The sequence below is a fragment of the Diorhabda carinulata genome, chromosome 5, assembly GCF_026250575.1.
Source record: "Diorhabda carinulata isolate Delta chromosome 5, icDioCari1.1, whole genome shotgun sequence".
Classification (NCBI taxonomy): Eukaryota; Metazoa; Arthropoda; class Insecta; order Coleoptera; family Chrysomelidae; genus Diorhabda; species Diorhabda carinulata.
This window is the reverse complement of record NC_079464.1, coordinates 22606817-22630622: the sequence shown is the minus strand read 5'-3', so window position 1 is coordinate 22630622 and position 23806 is coordinate 22606817. Positions and strand designations below refer to the sequence as shown.

Sequence of the window (23806 nt, the reverse complement as noted above, 5' to 3'; positions counted from 1 at the left end):
TTCCATTATTCTAACTTTTAAATCAGCAATATTGTCTGGTCTATTAAAATATAAAAAAGTATTTATAATCTAACTACAATTGCTTCACATGCAAAATGTTGCTGTTCATTAACACTTATTTATTTTGAACCAAATTATCGGGAAAGGTTGAATCATTAATGTAGATTCATCGTAAACTTTAATGTCTACGAGTAGATTCATTTAATAATGAATAAGGCCCAAGATAAATAGATCAATATTTGTATAAGTAAACTACAAGATGTATACGCATCTAACAAAAAGTTTAATAGTATGATAGATGTGAGTAAAAACTATTTCTATTATAGCAAACCCAGTATGATATCCTATTGTAGTTTTTCAGTGGTTACTACTACGCCATTTCCCACAGTTCAGTCAATGCTTTCTATTCGTTATTATATATTCAAATTTTTTAACATATTTTATATATCAATTTGATGCTACCTTTAATAGAAAATACATTTCATATCGAAGACCTTAATACATGACCACGACCACATTTTGTTTCAAAATTGTTTGTTTGGTCAATTTTGATTTGGTTTGCTTCACAGTTATTCCTTAATTCATAAATCAATTATTATATATAGAAGATTCCCACAACATATCATCGATATGTTTGGGATAAAATAGACACATGTAAGTAAAGTAATAATAAATATAATTACATTGATATATAGTTTTTATTTTAGCAAATTTTGAAAAATTATTTAATTACTATATATATACTACGCATATCGTGTAGTCTTGTACTCTGTATTTCAATAAGACCAATTTAATAATATGTAAATGACTTATTTCGTTTTTTCCCAAAAGATTACATTATTTCCGTATTAAATTGGCAGTTTTAGTACTAAAATATACTATTTTTTTATTTTACATCTCATGAAAGCTAATGACATTACCTAAAGTAATCTATGAATGATGAATATTTCACCCTCTATCAGATATTTATACCTATTTAAAAGATAATAAATTATTTCCAATTATTCAAACATTTCAATAACGTAACTTCCTTATAAAAATGACTGAGAGGAAATTACCCGAGAAAACACCCGTTTTGGAAATTTTGAAGTAAATTGAAGTTACTAACAATGACTAGTTTTTTTAAAATCTCATCGCAAAAGCTACCTTTTTATCATATCAAATTTAAATTTTGCGTTCATTCATATTAAACAAAGAATACATTTTTCTGCAAACGTAAAAAAACTATGAGGTTCATGCATTGATAACAGTATGCTACATGAGATTTTTATAGTTTAGAATAGAATATTCACAGTTTTTTTAAATTGGCTGCACCTAAATAAAATATTTCGATCACAAACATAAAATTGTGCGTACTAGATATAAAAGTAACTATTTTTGACAAAAAACCAAACAGTTTTTACTATCATCTAACAAACCAATTATTTAGGTTTTATATTTAATTTTGATATCAAGTTACTACGATCATTTGTATTGAACCGGTAAATGTTTTCTCTCCGTCATTGGTTGCAGCAGTATACAGTTGAATAAAATAAATTGACCTCACACATCATCATTAATACACCCAGTCCGTTACTGATAAACAAAACAAAAACAATATTAAATTTAATAAACTCTCGGAATGAAAGAAGCATTTTTAAACGAATCGCTTTTTGCGTTACCTCATTATAAAAATTACTGTACCCACAAACGCTTATGGTAATCACAAGGTTACACGATACATCCACCTTCAGGAAGATTCATTCTTCAATCTTTACAGTTAACTCAATTGGCCAATCATGGTAAACTTGAATTGAAAGATACATTAACCAACGAAAATAAATATTTGTTGTTAGCTTTTGGGTATGGATTATGAATTTTCAAAAGAAAGTTAAAATTAAACACTAATAGGACTGTATAATTTTTACACTTACTGATTCTAAATGGTTATTCATTGAATTAATCAGAAAGCTGAACATTATTCTACAATATAGAAATGGGTATAAATAACTGTATACTCAAAATTGACAAGATCGATAGTAGAAATGGAAAATATTATAATGTAGCAACTCATTTTTATAAATGTTTGTATGTCCCAGTATGCCAAAAAGAATGACCTTTTTCCATATGTCAGAAACAGTTTATAGTATTGATGCAAAAATATGATATGTATGTCATATGTAAAAAATCGACATTGAATAAAATAATAAAATTAATTTTCTTGAAACCACAATACATTTAAATTTATAATTCTATATTTATATACCCTAGTAGCTCCGTTCTTGCTTGCTGGAAATACGCTACACTTGTGTGTGGGTTCTTAGTAACTGCCAGCAATTTCATTTTCTTCTGTAACAGAAGTGTTTAATCGTTCATGCTTTTCATAATTAACTGAACCCATACCATTGAACCCCTCCATCAATCGCTACAGGCTTGCTTTTGCAGTGTGCTGCCTTTCAGGAAAACGTTCATTGTATACTCTTGCTGATAGTAAGGCCTTTTTATTGCATTCTCTCAATATCCAGATCGTATCAATCATTTCATCTTCAGTTGATTAATTTTTGTCCTAGTTCAAATTCTTTAAAACACCAAAAAATGTTTCAAACCGCTAAATCAAAAACCTATAATGTAGGTAATATAATTTTAACCAATAAACTCTAACCAACGGACAATTAATTGTTAAATTAGATATATGCACATAATCATTGTTTTGCATAGAAAAATATTTATGGCCATTTATCCTATTTTCTCGATATTAAGAGGATAAAAAGAATCAATAAAAGAATTATACCAAAAGGTTGAAGAAAACATATACCCAACCCTTAATCTTTTGCTATGACTTACTCCGTTAAGAAAACACCCTAGGAACTCATTCTCATCATTATATATATATATATATATATATATATATATATATATATATATATATATATATATATATATATATTTCTTCAATTTCTTATTTCTTAGACCTTCTGATATATTAATGCATCTAAATGTTTTTGGTTTTAGGTCTCTTCTGTTTTAAAAATAGTTTTTAAAACGGTGATAAAAAATTGACGTTTCGACTAATTTTAAGTCTTTATCAAAATACGATATTGACACTGGCAATTTGCGTATTTATGTTAATCAATAAATCACCTACATCATGAATATCAAAATAAGAATAAAATAGAAATTTGTTCAAATAAGACAAATGAATTTTTTCCTTACATAGTCCTTACATCTCAAATTTGTAGCAGTACTTAATCAATTGAATTATTTGTAGTTTTATTAGAATTTACAAAATAGAGCTATAAATTCTACTTATATAATATAATATAAATTATTTATATTATTTATTTATAGTTTTTTCGTTCTTATGAATGTGAACCATTCCTTTTCGTGTATTGATTCCGTTACAAGAATTTTTGAATCTTTACAATTGAATTTATGTTTTTTTGATATCTCATGGTTCTATTTTTTTTATCGTATTGATGACCTCTTAGTCTATTTTCTAAATATTGAGATGTTTGCCCTATGTCGACAGCGTCACAATTAGTACAAGGCACTTGATATATAATATTATTTCTTTTATTGTTTGGTAATTCAGATTTCAATTTATATTTATGTATATATATATTTATAAATATACATAGTTAAATGGATTCTGAGGCCATCTAGCTTCTCCAATACTAACCCGATATGAAGAATAGAGAAATATAATAATTCAGGTAGTTACATATCAGAAATCTCCACCTAACATTTTTTCAACTGTTTATAAGATTACGATTACGATATCTGTTGTTCATAAGCTATCCTGTAATTTGTCGTTTTTTGTTAACATGGCTTCAACTACACTTAGTACTTTATTTTATTTATATACAAAATGCTTCGTGTCACAGAAACGTTTTTTTACATCATCGCCCGCTATTCAGTACCGTTCAAACTGGTGTCAAACAAGTCAACGTATTTCTACGTACATATAATGAACACCTCTGATATATTGATATTGATAGTCATCTATCAGCAGCGACTCGTGAACTGATTGTGTAAATATGATTTTTTCGCAATTTTTGGAAATTAATTGATTAAAATATTTAATCGTAACTTATAATATAAAAAATACTAATCATATAATATTACATTCACTCCATTTTTGAGATATTTTACAACTTTTTGGTATTATCAATCGCCTTTTATTTTTATTTGAAACCCAAAGATGATAAATTTGTACAGATTCTTGCATCTGAAGATACTGTTTTTCTATAAAGAGCCGCTACTGCTTACTAGTCTAGCCGTCGAACGGTACTTGTAGGAAGCAATTATACCTCACAAAATTTAAGACCAAGTCGGTGGTAATGAACGTTCGCTAAGTCAGAAATCATGCGGCATTTAACTAATTATTAAAGAATTTGCACGTGAAGGCCTTCATTGTATTTATTTGATGTTCAGTGCAGTACCACCGCAATGATTAGTAACCTTTTACGTCTACTGAAATGTTTTTTGATTTTTGAATAATTATGCAAGACAAAAATATTGAAATGTTAGCTCTTTCTTTTGCTATGGAATGGTCTACGAAAGATGAATTGGTAATAACTATCTGTATTTTATCGTTGCACTACAGCATGACACTTACTAAATAATCCAATGATATTTAGTTCTTTGGCGGCAGCAAACATCATCTATGAGCAAGAATCATATCATAATCAAATAATGAGCAATTAAAACGTAATAACAGAGACGAATAGTGTAAAAATCATGATAACATCTCACAAAAGGTACACGTTTCTAACCTGCTTAGGTATAAATTATAAATTGCTTTGTATAACTTATAAAAACTATCTTAACTAATTACTGTACAGTTCTCGTATATTATTTTGATGAATTCATTAATCGTGGGATTGGAGAATATCGAACTTCCTCATAGACCGAAACCATTTCACGATTTTTTATCTTTACGACGCATCTTATAAATAATTATTAGTAATTCGACTTTGGGATAGTTTTATATGGCCATTGAACCTTATCGACTGACAATAGCAATTGTAAAAGTATCTAAATTTGTTTTTAATGTAGTCTGTTGTTGTCCCACTTCACTTTGTTACTTCAACAAAATTCCAGATTGCAAGATATAAAAGAAGGATAAATTGGTGGAATAATTCGGCTCGATTTCCAGGCTAACACATGAACCCTCACAGCTGAATTAGATATAGACGTGGAGCTGGCTACAAAAAACAGGGTCGATAAGGTGCGCGCCATTTCAGCTTGTAAACTGGCGGCTCCCACTTAATACATCACCGAACGCCACTTAAGGTCAGCACAGGTCGGATATGAAAATGCCAGCCGGTTTTCCCGAACGAAAAAATTGGCTGAAAAACCTCATAACGGGAGCGCGTGAAACCTTTAGTAACGTGGGGTTCAAACCTCAAATAAGAGCGGTGTAATAGCGCAAGAAGTTTTGCAGGCCGGAAAACCCTCGATTTGAGGATATATTTTTTTTGTTTTTGTATTTTGTTTTGTTTTTCCATTTGTTTTTTGTTTTATTTTGTTATTTTTTAATTTAAATGGGGAGCGGGTGGATATAATTGAGGCTGCATTATTCCCTATCGTCGGCTATTTGGCTGGTGAACCTGTCCACCAGGTTATAGGGACTAATTACGCTAAATAAACTTGTTTATATAACCAAAACAAATTTCTCAAAAATTTTAGAAAATAAACAAACAAAACAAATAAATAAAAAGATCCACCTAAAAATTAGTTGAACAAAAACAACATAAAAAACTCGCCGCTTTTTATAAAAAGTATATCAAACTTGCCACGACCTCGCCAAATTTTAGAATTCCAATATAACTGGACAGGACCAGCTTCATGGCCTATATCTTGGATTTGTTCGTAACATATCTGTAGTGTAGCATAAGGACTTTTTAACATAATATTTCGCAACAATTTTGTTGAACCTAATTAATTTCACAAATCTCAAAGAGTTCAATTGACACATCTAGTAAATTATTTTCAATTCTAGCATACATCTTTTATTTGCGGTTTTGTCGACTGAAATAGTTCATTTTCACTTTTGTATTTCATGCCTTCGCAATTGAACTCTCCTTACTAAACGGAACTGCAGTTATAATTTATATATTTTCTCATCACTGTTCTTCTAATCCTCTTCTTATTAATTTAAACACTTTTTTCAAACGATGGAATTAATTTATTTACGTCCAGTAAACTATCCACTGACACATACTACTTACTTATCCAATTTTTGGCACACTAATTTATTTAAATGCATCGTTTGCTGTTTATTTCTTCGATGTGTTCATTATGGCTACAAATGATTTTAGTGACTCAGTCTGCTAAATTATAGCTTATTTATATGCAACGTAGAAAACAAAAAGAGCTCCATAAAAACAATCACAACGTAATGCAAACAGCCTATAAAAACAATACAAATAATTGTATCGGTGCATCCGCCAAATTCTAGATTTTATAAACGTAATAGAACGGGACCGGCTTCACGATATATATCAGTGAGCGAGTTCGAAACACGAACGAAAAGTAGCTAAATTATAAATCAAAAAATAAACGAAAAAACATGAGTATAAGCTATTATAAATTATATTTTTTTCTAGATTACAAGCTAATGGCTTCGAGACTTGGAAAAAGCCGCAATTTTCGGCACTTAAGACCGTTTCAGTCTTTATTCACAAAATGATGCCATCTAGATCGACTCCAAATCTTAAAGAAGCTAGTAATAAATCAACAACCTCTATTTACGCATATCTCGAAGATCAGTCAGGTTCAAATTTCACTCCGTCGACAGTAAATGATCAACGAACCCTAAGAGATGACGAGTCTCCACCACCTGCGCCACCCGTTAGAGATTCTTCCAGTCTCAAATCCATCAACTACGGACCTGGACACGAAAAGTTTCCGTCGTGGCCTGTGCCTGCCGCTGCGGAAACTCCACAGGTAAGGAAAAATTGTATAAAAAAGTTTTTTTATAACTTCAATTCCAGTATCTATGTTTTATAAACTCCTTCAGCTTGTGAATATTTTAAATTATCTTTCTGCAATGCTTAAAAATGATAATTAACAACCCGAGTATATTATTGTATTTGTTCAATTAATCTTTCATTAGTCAATTTTCGTCCTAGAACCTACAGTCACAAAGGATCTTTCTTAAACCAAACCTGTTTTGGAACAAGCTTAAAGTGTAGCATGAAAGTGTAGGAACAATTTTTACTTCATGATAATAATAAATCAGTTAATTCATTGGCCGACTAGTTTTTTGTGAGACCTTCATTTTTAAAATGGAAATACCCGTCCAATAATAGAAAAAATATTTATAAAGCCCTAACACAAACCACTTTCCAATAGCTTAATTATCCCTGTTTACATTAGCAGGTAGGTAATTTTATAAAGAGGCGCTTAATATCGGTAAATTTTATGGCCGAAAAAATACCTGCTCTGTATTATTCAGAATAAGAAACATAAAAATAACATTAAAAAATAAGTATTCTGTTGAGTTTCATAGTAAGTGGTTTTCTGTTCATAGTGCAAAAAGTAATTATAAAGACGCGCAGCAGTTGCAAAACTTCTCCTGACAAATTTTATTATATTTGTGGAGAATTTGTGGTAAATCACAAGCCAAGATATTTTCTGAAAATGTGAAAAAAGCCTATTCCAAATATTTTGTTACTTTAATTGGAGACCAAGACAAGCAGTGGGCCCCTAAGAAAGTAAAGCAAAAGATCAAGTATCCAAATTGGCCGTCTGCTATACGACCTGTTCCTCATAACGAAGATTAACCAGTATCAATTGCGCCTTTAGATCCGCAATATATTGTTTTAGAAGATACTGGAGAAACGTATCATCAGGAAGCTCCGAAGAACAATGCACCGACCCTATTTTTACTCCAGTACCAGTTCCAGCGAGCCACATTTGATTATTCAAAGTGAGTTGAATGATTTAGCACGTGATTTGGGATTATCAAAGTAACAGTCTAAACTTCTTGCTTTCCGTCTTAAGGAATAGAACTTGTTAGCGCCTGTTTATTGACTCGTCTAAATACAGTTTAAAAGCAGTGTCTGTGAAGATGAAAGAAACATGAAAATATTCGCTTGCTTTTAGACAAAATTAAATACAAGTATAAGTGGCAGATATGTGGGGACCTGAAGGTGATTGGAATTTTAATGGGACTTCAAGGAGGGTTTACGCAACATTGCTGTTTTCTTTGTCTATGGGAAAGTCGGGAAGTAGAACACTATATAAAAAAATTGGCAAGCAAGAAGTGATTTTCAACCGGAATCTCAAAATGTTAAGTTTATGTATATCCCAAAAATGTCCTTCTGTCCCCTCTTCACATTAAACTTGGATTTATGAAAAACTATGGATAAAGAGGGTGATGGATTCAAATACCTTAGAGAAGTCTTTCCCCAGTTGAGGGATGCTGAATTAGAGGAAGGTATTTCTATTAGGCCACAAATAAGAAAATTGCTGGACGATGACAATTTTGCAAAAAAAGCTCACCTGACAGGAACCTAGAGCATGGAAGGCTTTTGTTAGTGTAGTGTGGGAATTTTGGAGCAACAATATGGATCCAAACTATCAACAATTCATTTCCTTCATTACCATCGTACATGTTTTCCCGAAAATTTGGGAGCTGTCAGTGATGAGCAGCGTGACAGTATCCAAGATATTAGAACAATGGAAATTGGGTATCAAGGAAGATGGGATTCGACTATGATGGGTGATCACTGTTGGTTTTTAAAAAGAGAAATGCAACATCTCATAATAGGAAAAAGTAGAGCTAATTGATATTTAAAGTGATTTTCTTAAGTTTTTGTTTTTAATAGATGTGAGGCATGTTTATTAGATATAAACTATAAATATTATCAATATATACGATTTAAAAAACACATTTTTTAATAAATATTTTACCAATGAATATAGTTCTATAAATATAACCTTACGTCTTACAATTATTTTTTTCATTTTCGTATTTGTATAAGCCCATTTTATCACAATATGGTAATCATTCTTGTGTTACTACAAAAAAATCGTTTTTTGTCGACTAGTATTTTCATTGATGTCTAAAACTCATTAGACGATTTTGGATATGGTAATGTGACCAATTCTATAGGTATTTACAATATTCATAAACATAATCCACTTCTTTAAATATACTATTACTACTCGACTTAATGTAAATTATTCTATTCTTCAAGATTCTAAATATATTCCAAAATGTATTTCATAGGAACATTTTATGAATATTTGATAAGTACTACGCCAAAAATTAGCGATAAAATGAATTGGAGAATTTTAGTGAATTTTAATGTATTCCACGTATATTCTTTATACAAATTAAATTGCTCTTCAAGCAATATAATTTTTCCTCATGAAAACAGCACTGCGAACCGTTAATTGAGATATATTACATTTTTTTTTCTTTTAATTACAGGCACTTCGCAACCAAAACAATGGTGGTTCGCATAGGTCAAAGTCATGGACAGACCATACCAATTATCCTAAAGAGAAGGTAGTAACGTACACAAGACCTTATATGAAAAGACAACATTCAGCATATACTCAACAGGTCAGTACCATTTATAGACATTTTCAAACTTGCTTTAGGCTGGCAGCTGATTATCAGAACGAATTTATTAAAACGTGTTGCGAACTAGATAAAATATATTTACAATAAGGTGTTCCAACATACACTGAACTACATAATGTAGACTAGGGATTAAAGTAATATACCTATGTATCTTAGTTGGCGGTGTCTATATATTAAACAGATTATAAAAATTCAAGTGGGTCATCTACAGTAAGCCAGAGTAATCAGTATTAAGTTGAAAAATCTTGTGTACAACTGTTGAATCCATATTATAGGAATTATCAGCTTTTTTTCCTTATTTCTTCACAAATCTCATTATATTAATTCAAAGTTTTTGTTGAGACTATGAAATACAATTATTGGAATGCTTGTATCAACGATTCTCCGAAATAGTAATTCGGAAAGAATGTGAACCGTGAATTTTGAAGCACGAAATATACAAGAAGTAGAAAGAAAACTGGAAGAAATGGTGAATGAGCACTAATTTAAGACTAAGAATAATCTTTACAGAATCCCTAAAATAACGTACGAAGATAAAAAAATTTAATTATATCCATTTCCTATGCCAACAAGAGAATAGTAATTAGGAAAATAAAAGAAACAAGGGGAAAAAATATACAAATTCTGAACTCAGTGCATTGGTCATAAAAAATGAACCAAAACACAAAAATGACAATATACAAAGTCATAGTGGAGCCCATTCTAACGTATAGATGCAACTGTCAGATAAACAGGAGAAGAGAAAACAATAGACACAGTGTAAATGGTCCACTTGAGACGATAGTGCAGGATATCCAGAACAGAGCAAATGCAAAATGAAAATATGGGAGGATGAAGCACAATAGATGACCGAAGAAAACATTAATGTATCAACCGCAGAATAGAAGAAGACGAGGAAGACTCTCGCATATAAAAGAAACAGATAACAAGTTGGAAGCCAATCTTCAGCAGTGAAGTGATACATAAATAATGTATTTAACTTCAAACAAACAATTGACAATTAATTAGTAAAAATATGCCATACATCCACGTATTTTTGGTTCTACAGATCATTCGCATTTCTCACACTTTGGAAATAATCGGAACAAATTATAATCTACCACAAGCTAGACTAAGTGATATGAAATTCATTTCTCAGACAGATATATTATATTGAAATTAAGAATGAAGTCTCGGTTGTTTTTTGTTTCTCACACCTTGCAAAATTCATTCAAATCAATGGGAAAGGAAATAGAGGAAAATAAAATTATGGATAGACGTCAAGACATATCTATAAACAGATAATCAGTATACTTTGGGATTTGATAATTTTATTGAAAAAAGTGATTGGGCTACTTCACTGACCGTTTGTCGCAGTAATCGAAAATTTATGAATATTATTCTACTCCAGCTACAATGAAATTTTTATGAGCACCTTCTAAAAATATGAGAACATAGAACAAATAAAATTGAATAGTTTCATCGAGATGTACACAGTTATAGTAAAGATTCTTGGGATATCGATAGACCGGTTGAATTACAACATTCCATCTATGGGAAAAGTATAATACTTATATCTGCCACTAACTGCAGTGTTTACCTGTGAAAGAGAACAAATATTTAGAGTGGCTAAAAAATCGTTTTGTTTATCTTTGATTAGCATGTAGCAACATCTTCATGGGAAAATAGTTGTGTATAAAAGTATTCTTTTTCGTTTCTTATTACCTGGGAAGTTCGAAAGTTAAGATGTCCAATAATTAAGATTCATGATATAAAAATGAAATATACTGTTAGAGGAATGAATAAAAACTAGTTATAAGTTTACACCAGGATAGCACAATGATGGTAACCCATTATTTTATAAATTTTTCAAATAATTTAACATTTTGAATCCCACATCCACCTGAAAAATATGTGGACTACCAATCTTTGCTTCATTTACTTATTTATAACAAAGTATCCACCTTAATAGTATGATCGATCACGCCTTGTTTAAAAGAGATTTTTTCTCAACAATCCACTGATTTCCTGAACTTTTTCTAAAATGTGAGCACAACTAACTAGGTACATGGCCTGAAACTGAGATTTTCAAACATACTTGTATCTTCCACCAATGTTAACTTCTTTGTTACCGAAGAAAATACTTCCTATTGACACACTTCGAAAGCTTCTTTTCTGGAACAAGTCAGAAATTTCATAATCGGTCTATTTTAGTGACGTTTCAATAAAATATCTAGTAACTTTCAGTCTTTCCATTACTTTACTTGTTATCCTTCCTATTTCCTCCATATTCTTGTTCACTTTTTATCGGAACTATCATTCCCTTTCCTACCTTAAATTCTTCGTTTAAACAATCTGTTATGATTTCAAAAATATTCTTGGGTTCTATCTCAAACAATTGACACATAAATACAATCAATTTATAATCATAATTATATGACAAATTAAAATATTTATAAAATAAATATAGATACAACATCAATTACCAACAACTGAATACTTGAGTTCATTTTATTCTTTGGTCTATTTTTATGAATGAGATAGCAATGAAAAGTTTTCGTAATCCATAGGCACTACTTATAGAAGACAGTTAAAATATTTTTTAGGGCTACTTCTTATAAATCCACATCAGAATCCAATTCAGAAAATTGCATCCAATATTCACAATATGTAGCTCGATCATCATAATATTGTCGAACTTCCAAATTTTCGCTTCTTCTTCAATCTAATAATTTACTGCCTTTTCCCAGTATTTGAAACATCCAAAAACAACCGTTTAACATTACTTATTTTAAAATTAAAGCTTCTCCCTTCATCTGTGCCCATACCAGTTCAATCGAGTATAGTTCATAGTGATACGGTGAAGATCTAACCACCTTCATTCTACGATTTTTTGCAATTTCATCAATTTCATATTTTTTGAAATTATCTTTATGGAGGAAACACAAAGAATACAGTTTCTTCTCTAAGAACAGGGACGGAACTTAATATTCCAGAAATTTAGCCAATTCTGTAAAACTTTTTTTTAATCACTTTGTTGTGGGCAATGTTTCTAAAAGTCTCTAGTGATGATTTCATAGCTATCACTATCATACAGTTCTGAGAAAGAATATCTATCATTTATTCGAACCAATCTTTGAAAACATCGGCATTCATGTCTCTGTGCTAATGACCGCAATGAGTGGATTCATAAGTCAATAAACCACCTTCAACAAATCTCCCGATATGTACTATTATCGGTCTGCACCCCTTTCCTGCAGTGAATACATTATTTAAGTCTGTCTTCGATTTATCACCGTTTCATCTTGCCACTCTAATTGAAAATCGCCACATTTTTCTTCTTTAAAAACTCGTAGATTTTCCAATAACAAACGTATTACTAATTCCTGTGTCATTAACACTTTTACCTGATAGTTTGTCTAAATGATTTAATATTAATGTTTTTTTATCAACTGTTAAAGGACCAATTTTTCGGCGTTTACGCGGCCCTTCCAAAATTTTCGTTATCACACTAGAATACACAGTAGATTACACACTACACCTTGCACAACTAAACTATACTGTTGAGAATACACAACTGGAAATAGAAAACCTAAAATCGTATGTTTGGAAGTTTGTCGGCAAGAGATTCTTGGATTTAAAATAAAACAAAATTTCTAAATTTTTATTGACAAACAGGTACTTATAGCTTGTTAGCAAGTTTTGGACTAGTACTATCTTTATTATTTTATTACTTTATTACTATCTAGTTCATAAAAATAGTCTGTAGTATACGCTTTATTGAGATTACTGTTACTTTTTTATAGCAATTTATTACCGACTTAATATAATATAATATAACTGTTATAAATAGCGATGTTCCCTCGTAAAGACACAATTATGGGAATGCAGCTCAGGTATGAATCTTTTTTCTTTCATTTTCACTCTAAAAGTGAACAGGTACCGTACAAATGAGATGTGAAATCTTCAGATATTATAACTATAACGTTGTTATAATGATTTATACAAATGGATTAGCAATATTGGACTACACCTACAAAGATCACAACAAGGCCATTGAACGTAAACACTATGTATCGATTCTATTTGCAGAAATGACTCATGACCGTGTTAATTATTAAAATTTCTCATACCAATTATACTGGATAATCAACATATTGGTGTCTAATTTAAAAAATGTCATTACTGATATGAATGATTTTTTATAGATCGTCTTTATTGTCTGATTTGAATGTATTAAGTATAGATATTTGTGCACTAGTTGTATTGTCTTTAGGGGGTTTTTTATGGAACGTGTAAGTTATTATCGTTATCATCTTAATCATCATACTTCTCTTAAATTCTTAAATTCTTTAAACAGTGAATACGGATGGTTTGTATGCATTTATTCCAAACTTTGTTTGTCACATGTATAGTTTGTTCATTCCCTTCTCCCATCCTTAGATACTTTCGTAATTCATTTATCCCAGTAATGCTAATGTAGTTAAGTCATGAAAAATCGTCATATTATTATATTTTTTATTATATTATTTTTATAGATGTAAACCACTTTATCGTGCCTGTATAAAGTTAACCTAAATGATAAATTTTAAGGACTAACTTTTGTTGAATACAGTATTTGTATCTAATAACATAAATTCAAATTGCATTTATTAATAGAGTTAAAATCGACACGTTCCCTCGAGACTATATACTTGTATCATTTACTATAGGAATTCTATCGAATTCCAACAAATTAGCAAGGGAATGTCGTGGGAAAACAAGAATAACATTATTTTAGTTCTATCAATTATGAATTTATAACTTTTTTCCTGTTATCTACAGATTTTCATAGATATAAATCAGGCATTTTTTTGATCCAACAATATATCATTTAATTTGGCTGTACTACTAAGCAATCAGTACCAAGTAATAAATTTTAATTGAAAAATTTTTATAGAAGAAGCATCTTCCTAGTTATTATCGCTCTTAACAAAAATGAGAACAACAACATCACAAATTGACACAATTACTAATGGTTACACATTAGGAAGATACAGAGGATGTGCTTCAGATGACTTATAAATAATAACGAATAAAACATTGAGAAAAAATGCAATAACTACTTAGTAAGCTAGTTTATGATCCAATAATAAATATAATAGATATAGTAGATATAACCAATCCAAAAATATTAGATATAGTATATCTTTGGAAAGCATTACATAAATAAAAACCTAGAAATGTATGCACAAATTCGTTTGCAAAATTCTTTGCTATTTAATATACCAGTAATTTAAAAGGAAATGAATATATATTCAGTTTTTGATTTATATATTTAGAAAATTTAGAATTCTTGTGGTGATCACATCGCAATACAAGAGGAATAATTTGTGCTCTTCGCAAACAGAGGAGTTTGCCATTTTTAGAATAAAAGTTTAGTTGAAGTTCTCCTCCGAAGACAGACAGCTACGCAAAGGTTAAGTCATTGTTTTTACGCCGTGAAAGTAACTCACTGGTATGGCTTTTCAAAACGATGATGATGAAAATTATCATAACGAAGCATTCCTTGCCATGCATTACCTGATGGAAAAATTTTTTGTGCTCGATACCCTTAAAGTAAGATAAAACAAAGCAGCATGATATTGATCTTCGATTTGATTATTACACATTTTTTCAGTCAAGCACATCTGAGACCACACAATCGAAAAAATGTTGGTCATTGAAATCCTCTTAACATCATCAACATACACATTTTTTCGTTTGTTCTTCTATTTAGTTGTGAGTTATATGATACATTTTGGAACAAGTCATACCATATGTAAACATTTCACAATTTCAAACTATATAATATTTTGATTAATTATTATATTTATCTGCTTCTTAACTAAAAAAGGCTCGATAATCCATTCCGTTAACTTTTTGTGGCCATAGGTAAACCTGTTGTACTTCAAACTTATTTTAATTTATTTGAAAGACAATTAAAAATTTGACGTTTCGACTATTTTCAGTCTTTATATTTTGATAACGTCAACAGATGATCAGAGTAGTGTTTACATTGTCAGTTGTTGTCGACGCATGACAAACAATTACACAGTGGAGTTAAAATTACCGCGAAGTTTTAATTTGAAAGGTATGTTCGAGGTACAACGATGTTTGAGGTACAAGTTCGGAATTTGATCCGGATCAATTTAGTTAATCGGTGATTTCCCTAAGTTACGGAGGTTTGCAGTTTTCATTATTTTCGGTATTTTATCATGAAAATAGTTTTAGTGCAAAATCGGTATGAGTGGACAAATCGTTGATGGCTGCTCTCTAACAATCATTAAATATGTAGAATCTGTTCTACAGTTAAATAAATATCATAGAAGAATTAATGCAGTTATTCTAGAATCTAGATCATGTTTTAAAATTGAAATTTCCACCCAAAAATTGAACGCGACATTTGGAAACTGTTATCCAAATCTCGTTCTCATTTAGAATCCGCAATCAGCTGATAGGTGATTAACCTGAGCCCAGGTTTCTGAAATAGTCTTTAGTTTACTGTCATTCGAAAGTCACCAATCTGGTTAATGCACCAGTTACTGGAAATATCGATATATAGCTCTGAATTTCATGAGAATCAAAGGGTCAAGGATTTCAAAGATAATAAAGAAAGTTTTAAATGCTTATTTTCATTTTGTACAAACCTAAAAATCTTTCTACATTTTTTAATAAACGGGGCCCGGTCCGTACCCAGAATGCTACTAATATCAATCAGCATTATCTTATTTTTTTGGATATATATGTTACTGTTAAGTTACTTGCTAGACAAAAAAATCCAACAAGATTAATGCAAATGATGTTTCTATTCTCTACATAACAATAAATTCACAATAATTGATTGGAAATGAGTACACCAATTATATAGAAGTTCTAATTAAATAATTGTATGTTGACTTTGTAAATACCAATGTTTATCGAAGTAATATTTTATGTCAGATACCATTTCCTGAGATAACGGTTCTGTGAAGAATCATAAAGAAAAAGAATGGTCTCGAGGATAATTAACGATTTTCTTGATACTCAATCATACTGAAAATATAATAACTTGCATAAACATTGGAATACCTATAATTAGTTAAACTATTTTATTGAAATTTTCAAAAAACGTCTTTTATTGAACAGAGACGATTGAAATTTGATAACAACTAGTCAGTTTTATGTAATTTTTTACAAATTATTTAAAATTTCCCTTTGAAGAATTCTTCTGAATTTTCGATGAAGAGGGTAAACAATGTCCCTTGGATCTCGATAATCCCGGGAGGATTATAGATCGCGTAAAACATGCTTGAGGTTTGGCCAATCGGTTCCACACGATTGAAGAAGTATTTCTCATCTTACACCACTTCACCGTCTGTACAGGCGAGAATGAAGCAACGAAAGAGCGAATTGGGCAATAGAATGTCATTTATTTCTATTCGACGACGAGTTCCGCTTGACTACAATGGTCAAAATCAATCAAAATCAACATTTTATGTAAAACGCTACCCCTAACAATATGTTATAGTAGCGGATCCCTTGATCTTAGTTGACAGCAACACAAAAGTCATTAGGCTAGAACACGTTGTGAATTCATATTTTCCGGGGTTGACAAATTCTACATACGAATCTCACATTCTATCGACAGTACATCTAGTAACAACAGCTCAGGTATTTATGTCTATTGATCATATCAGTTACTTCTTAACTTTCCGGAATGTTTAAACAACATAGTCTTAAGATAGCGTACAATCAAATCCTTAATATTCAAAGACCAAAGTAGTATTTAACATTTTTATTATTACTAATACTCGACAAATATTGAATTAAATCTCCTTTGAAGAGCATGATATTCATCGACCTTTTTGTCGATATTTCGTTAATATTAAGCTATTTTCCCAAAAATAAAACAATCCACCACAACCCCTTCTTTCTTTTCACTTATAGATGAGAAACAAGAAATATATATAAATATAAGCGGTTTCTTATTGGGAATGTGGCAATGAAACAACAAAGTGGACTAACAATATATTTTCCAAACTTTCAAATACTTATGTATTCATCATCTGGGAATGAAATTATGGTCAAATACAATATAAGAGATATGTATAAATGTATAAAAATAATAAAATTATAAAAATAGAAATTTCGACTTTTCTTTAAGTCTTTATCAAAAATCAAGAACATTTAGATGCATTATTATATATATATATATATATATATATATATATATATATATATTATATATTTCTGATTATTGAAATGAATGATATGTTTTTACTTCCCACAGCATAAGTAAAGTCTTGCTTAATAGAATCTTTAGACTTACATTTATTTTGTAAGCTAACCAACTAAAGTATTTTCAAAGGCGTATTCATATTATCATAATACTATAAATGCTTCTTGTTTCGTTGCAGAAACTCAAAACTGTTATGGAAAAATGTGAAAAAATCCCACCAGAAACCTTTGAATCTCGTTACGATAAAGTAAATGATAGAATATTCTTGCCAACCGTAGACCAAGACGGAAAAATTCTGGGCGATATGGATTACATGGTGCCATCTCCTCCTGAAAGGGACATCTCCACCAAACCTCAACTAACTCAATCTGAGCTAGAAGAATACGCTAGATCATACCAAGAACCAAAATATTGCGATGAAAATATCAAACCTACTCATGGATTGATCGAATCAGGTAAGCATACTCGTTTATTTGAATCATATATTTGCTTCATTCATAAAACCATGAAATTGGAAATTGTCTTAGGTTTAGAAGAGTTTATGGAATACACTCGTAATTACGAAGACTCGCTCTTTGATCCAATGAACACTAAACACGATGGAAATATGTTGACGCACATTCACCAAAAACAGATCTCATACGCGCAGTCCGAAGGATATCATAGTTACGTTTCAAGCACAGATTCGACTTCCACACCATTTTTAGATAGGTTAAGAAGAGATAGCGAAGCAGTAGTTAGTAGACCCATGTCTTCCAATACTTGGGATGAAATAACGCCAGAAGATCCAAGCATTAGAAGTGAGGGGCGAGATAGTGTTGTTACGACTAGTTCGGGCAGTGCTTCCTCTAGTGAAACTCTCAAGTGGCACGGTTCTATGAGTGACGTTTCGGTGACTTCTCATAGTAGTTCTCATCATAATTCGAACAGTACAACCAGACAATTGATAGCACATAGTGCCAGAGTACAAACGCCACAGAGACATCATTCGGAAAGCGTTTTATATATGAGCGGAGAAAAAGAGAATTCGTGGAAAGACAAAGAAAGCAGAAACAATAACGCTAATAAACTCAAACTGTTCCCTTTAAACACATACACAGTGCAAGAGAGTGAGCATCAAAATACCAGCCTACCCAATAATTCTAGTAACAGGTATGTATCATGAATAAAATAATTTATCGACATATTTTTTACACAGTTGTATAACAATTATTGTAAAAGTTGTTTGTTTGGATAGCTTTCATCGCAGTAAGTGTTACCTAGCTAAGTAAGACAAAGTAAATATGACTAGGTTTATCTACTCGTTTTGATTCGCGTTTTAATTGAATTATGTAAGCACGTTATTCAAGACGCCTTTTTGAAATTAACAATACTTCCAATTTTTGTAAACTGATTGAAATAATGTATATTGGTTATATTTGTGGTCGAATTTTGCCCATTAAGGTTGCCGAAATTGCCAGTGCTTCAACTAATTGGACATGTTCAAGTCCGATGAAAAGGCTACACGCCACAAGTTGCCAATTTGCTTCAAAGTCAAGATAAGACAACTAGAATTGTTACTACTTCATCTACTTGAGTAGCTGCATAATAAATAACTGTCATTAGATAATTCCCTACTTTTTAAATAACTGTGAATATAATTTTTATCAAATATACAGGCATATTCTTAAAAATATTTTTTTAACTTCAAAATGGAGACAAAATGAAAATACTTTGAACTTAGCAACTTTCCTTAACTTTTGTGACTGTACTAATAAACATTGGATGTTATGGTATAAAAAACGGCTGAATTCTATGAAATCTAACGGAAATTTAAATTTTGAGATAGGCGCGATTCGATATCCATTATTGATCTAGCTGTACAGGTGTGGTTCGTTTAATTTAAATAAACCAGTTGATTTCGTTCAGTACCTCATAAAATTCGACACATATATCATACCAGGCTCTTCAGATCTATGACAAAGATATTTTATAAACGATACATTCACGATGTACAGTTAGATAATTTATTATTGTCAAATTGATAGTTACTAGCATAAAAAATGACTGTTTTTGATTGGCAAGAATTCCAAATATTCAGAAGGTGTGATTAAGATGAAAAAATTGAAAAAGATATGACACATGTTTATAAATTTTCCTTTTCTTTACAGTATTATGCAGTGTCGTGATTGGAATTAAATTATTTTCAATTCAATGAACATTTACAGCTTTTTTCAACCGCGTCAAAAATAAAATTTCAAATAATATATACAAACATTCACAGACAAAAGAATTTTCGATGGGGGACATGGTTTATACTGAAAACTGTACTAGTCAGATATGTGCCTAAGAGGACCTACATTCGTTATTTTCACCGGCAATGCAATGGATTCTTTCTGCATTTTCACCATCGTCTTGTTTCATTATAATAGCACTGATATGAATTTTTCATGTTTCCATTGATATTTCAATTCTGGAAATTTGGGACCGGTTGATAGAACACATCTTATTAGGAGAGCAATCAATTACAAGTAAAAATAATACTTATTAGATATGTGGGTACCGGTATTAAAAAAAACATATATTGTAATGAAATATAACAGTAGTATACTAAAAACAGAAAATTTCTTTAAATAATCGGAAAACTACTTCAACAATATTAGTAGAATGAGAAACTTTATAAAAATGTTAAATAAAGATTTATGTAAAATTAATTATAATAATGAAGAAATCGACAATCATTTTTTAAAATAACTCAATCATATACAACCTATAAATTGATGTGGAATCTTATATTGTCAAATTTGCCACCTTGTAATTATGTAAAAGAAAAAGAAAGTACGAGAGTATCATAAGAGAACAAAAACATCGTAAAAAAATGCAATTATAAAAAAATGACGATCGGTGAAAAAACTATGAAACGGCAAGAAAAAAAGGCTGGGAGTTAGTTAGGAAAAGTAAATAAAGAATCCTGAAGTATGAATAGTGACTGAGAGACCCTAAACAGGAGTTACCAAAAGTAAATCAAGAAATGCTGAAGTATCACTAGTGACCGAAAGATCCTAAACAGTTAGTTACGAGAAACAATAAGTCACGGGTAGAAAGTTATGGAGTCAGTTAAAAGTTAATTTAAACAAATAAATTTGGAAATGTACATAGTAACCCAAAGATAAAAGCATCTAGTACGAGTTATTGAAAGACAAGCAAAGTGCTGAAACGTGTAGTGGGAAATATATTCGACTGAACTGTCAACGAAACTCCGTAAATATAAATATTCATCACTTTTAGATCGTTATTCATAACTGGAGTAGTGTGTGATCAAACTTAATCTATAGTTCCTTTAGGATTTAACATTATAAAATGTCGTCGTTTAGTATCAATCAAATCTTCATAATCAATCAAAACTTAATTGTACCTTGCAACATATGTCGCAAATGATAGATTCAGAATAACAGTTTAAAATATTTTTTTTTTTGATATTTGATCTAGATCATTATCCTCGAAATAATACTGTAACTGTAAACACAAGTTGAAACAAAATTTGGATATAAAGTTTCAAATACTATTGTAAAACCGACAGAGAGAAAGAGTGCTCTCCGTCTAACAATTCAAGTATCGCTAATTTACTAATAGATATTAGGTAGATATTTTTGGAGAACAGGGAGTATCCAAACTTTAAAAATAATGTAATTATTACAACTACCCTCGTTAAATTTGTTTTCTGTTATTTTATATCGTGTACGATAAATACGTCGCGATTGGAGCCCAGCTTTTCCTCTTCTTATTCTCTACTCTATGATAAGAATTTATCTGTACATTAGGAATAGTGATTGGTGTTTATTATATTTTTTCCGCATATACATAAATTGAAAAGGAAAAGGTAATTGTACTGTAAATAACCTTCACAATATACAAAATAAAAAATTAAAAAATCAGTTAGGAATTCCACAGCTAGTGAGTCAACGAATTCTAAAACAGCGCATTTCCATATCGATTAAAGTTAACCAATTTCTCCGTAATTTTACATATAAAGTTGAAAAAACAAATTCATAAGAAGCTAAATAAATAGTATGATGAAAAATACGGAAGCTATTGAGTTTTCCATTTTAATTTTTTAATTTAAAGTGTAACCTTTTAAATATTCACGTACTACTTATTGTTAATTTAATTCATCATATATATATATATATATATATATATATATATATATATATATATATATATATATATATATATATATTTATATATATATTGTGTTTCCTCTAATTTGAAGTGAGAGGCTTGAAATTTTAATGACGAGTGGAGTTGCCAATAGAATAAACACATTGCAACAGATACACACATCGTTTCTTAAGTTGCACCCAGACACTAACTCTAATATAAGCTAAACAGAATTAACTTCACATAATCCAAATATTCAACCAGTAGGTTAACAATCAATCAATTAGGTTAACACTGTACAATTCTTACTCTTAGCTTTAGGAATTTGAATATACGAAGTCTGTAGAATAAAATATTTTCTAAAAATGCAAAAATTATTCTTACAAAGTAGATACGTCTCATTCAAGATTGAATTTTGTGAATACGTGTTTCAATTTGATTTAATTATGATAATTTAAATAAAAATTCTATTGATAATATCCACCGGCAATCATGCAATATTGTTCAGATGAAAATCTACATTGCAGGCAAATATCAAAAAACAAAACATGGGTTGATTTTGTGGAAAATACTATTATTGGTATATATTATCTTATTGTAATATTCATACACTGTTTACACTACCACTACGCCAACACTCAGAATTACACTATCTGACGCACGTTCCGATAAGTTATCGTCTTCGGAGATCGAAGGTAAACTGCAATTTATTTTCTATAAAATGCATTATTACCTGATCCAACAATATACACCGCAAAACGTGGTTTCAATACGATAGCCGCATTTCACAACAACGGTATTCAAGTTGTTATACAGAACATTTCCAAAACGATAGATTGATAGAAAAGAAACAGTAAAATAGCCTGTTATATCAACCGATATTATTCATTTTAACTTTTTTTACTGGGTTATTTTAATTTTAAAGCCCAAACTAACAGACCTGACAATATCCTTGGTCTAAAAATCTGAATTATACAGAAAATTTAAAACATTTAATACCAGGGTCATTATTTGGTATTCTATGGAAAACAGTACTGTAAATTCTGTTTTCATAAAATGTAAAAAAGGAATTTGGAAAAATGCGTTGCTGTCTTTTTCATCTGATATCATAGATTATTCATACAAGAGTGCGTCAACAAACTTTTCATACAGCTATACAAGTATCATCTTTCAGCACTGTAAAAAACTGGTTTATAGTAGCTGTCCTTCCAAACCAAACGTCTTGAAGATCATGCAACAACAGTTGTTGTACTATAAAATGCTGATGCCCTGTATAAAGTATTGTATCTGTATACAACATTAGCTCAAACTGTAGAAGTATAATGATTTCATGGAATATTTTTAAAAATTTTGAACTTAAATCCTCATTTTTTCTTTTATTTGTTAGAAATTTTAGAAGAGCCCCGTACGACTGGAATGCTTACATTTGAACTCTATTCATTAAGCATGCCTTGTAATACAGTAGTTATTGGAAGACACAATACCCATTACTAATTTTATTTTTTCCAAGACATCATTTTTATGACAGATACTGTATATTATTCATGTTACATAATTTAAGAAACATCTTAATAATTTGCTCAAAGGTAGTAAGAAACTCCTATATTAGTGGTATATGGTTTTTTCTGTTCATAATAATAATATTATTTGAACCCTTTTCTATTTTTGGTGACCAGTGAAACATACACCTTGAATATCGATCCGATAGTTTACTCCAATAAAATCAATCGAGCGTTGAGAACCTTGAATCATAAGTGATGGTATTTAATTTTATATTTTCCAGTCAAGCGTTACATGGTGAATAAATGGAAACGTATAAAATGTATTTTATATGCCCAAGATTAACTGATTTATATAAAAGAGAGATA

At 30.3% G+C, this 23806-nt stretch overlaps 1 protein-coding gene across 1 annotated transcript in view; it reads left to right on the top strand.

The window, feature by feature from the left end:
* Positions 1-23806, top strand: part of LOC130893880 (protein Shroom) — a 214015-nt gene that overhangs the window by 75145 nt on the left and 115064 nt on the right. The window contains exons 2-5 of the mRNA XM_057800320.1: positions 6591-6930; positions 9425-9559; positions 17977-18253; positions 18326-18950. Coding sequence (XP_057656303.1) covers positions 6670-6930; positions 9425-9559; positions 17977-18253; positions 18326-18950 — 1298 coding nt within the window. The 5' untranslated portion in view covers positions 6591-6669. The remainder of the gene's footprint in view (positions 1-6590; positions 6931-9424; positions 9560-17976; positions 18254-18325; positions 18951-23806) is intronic.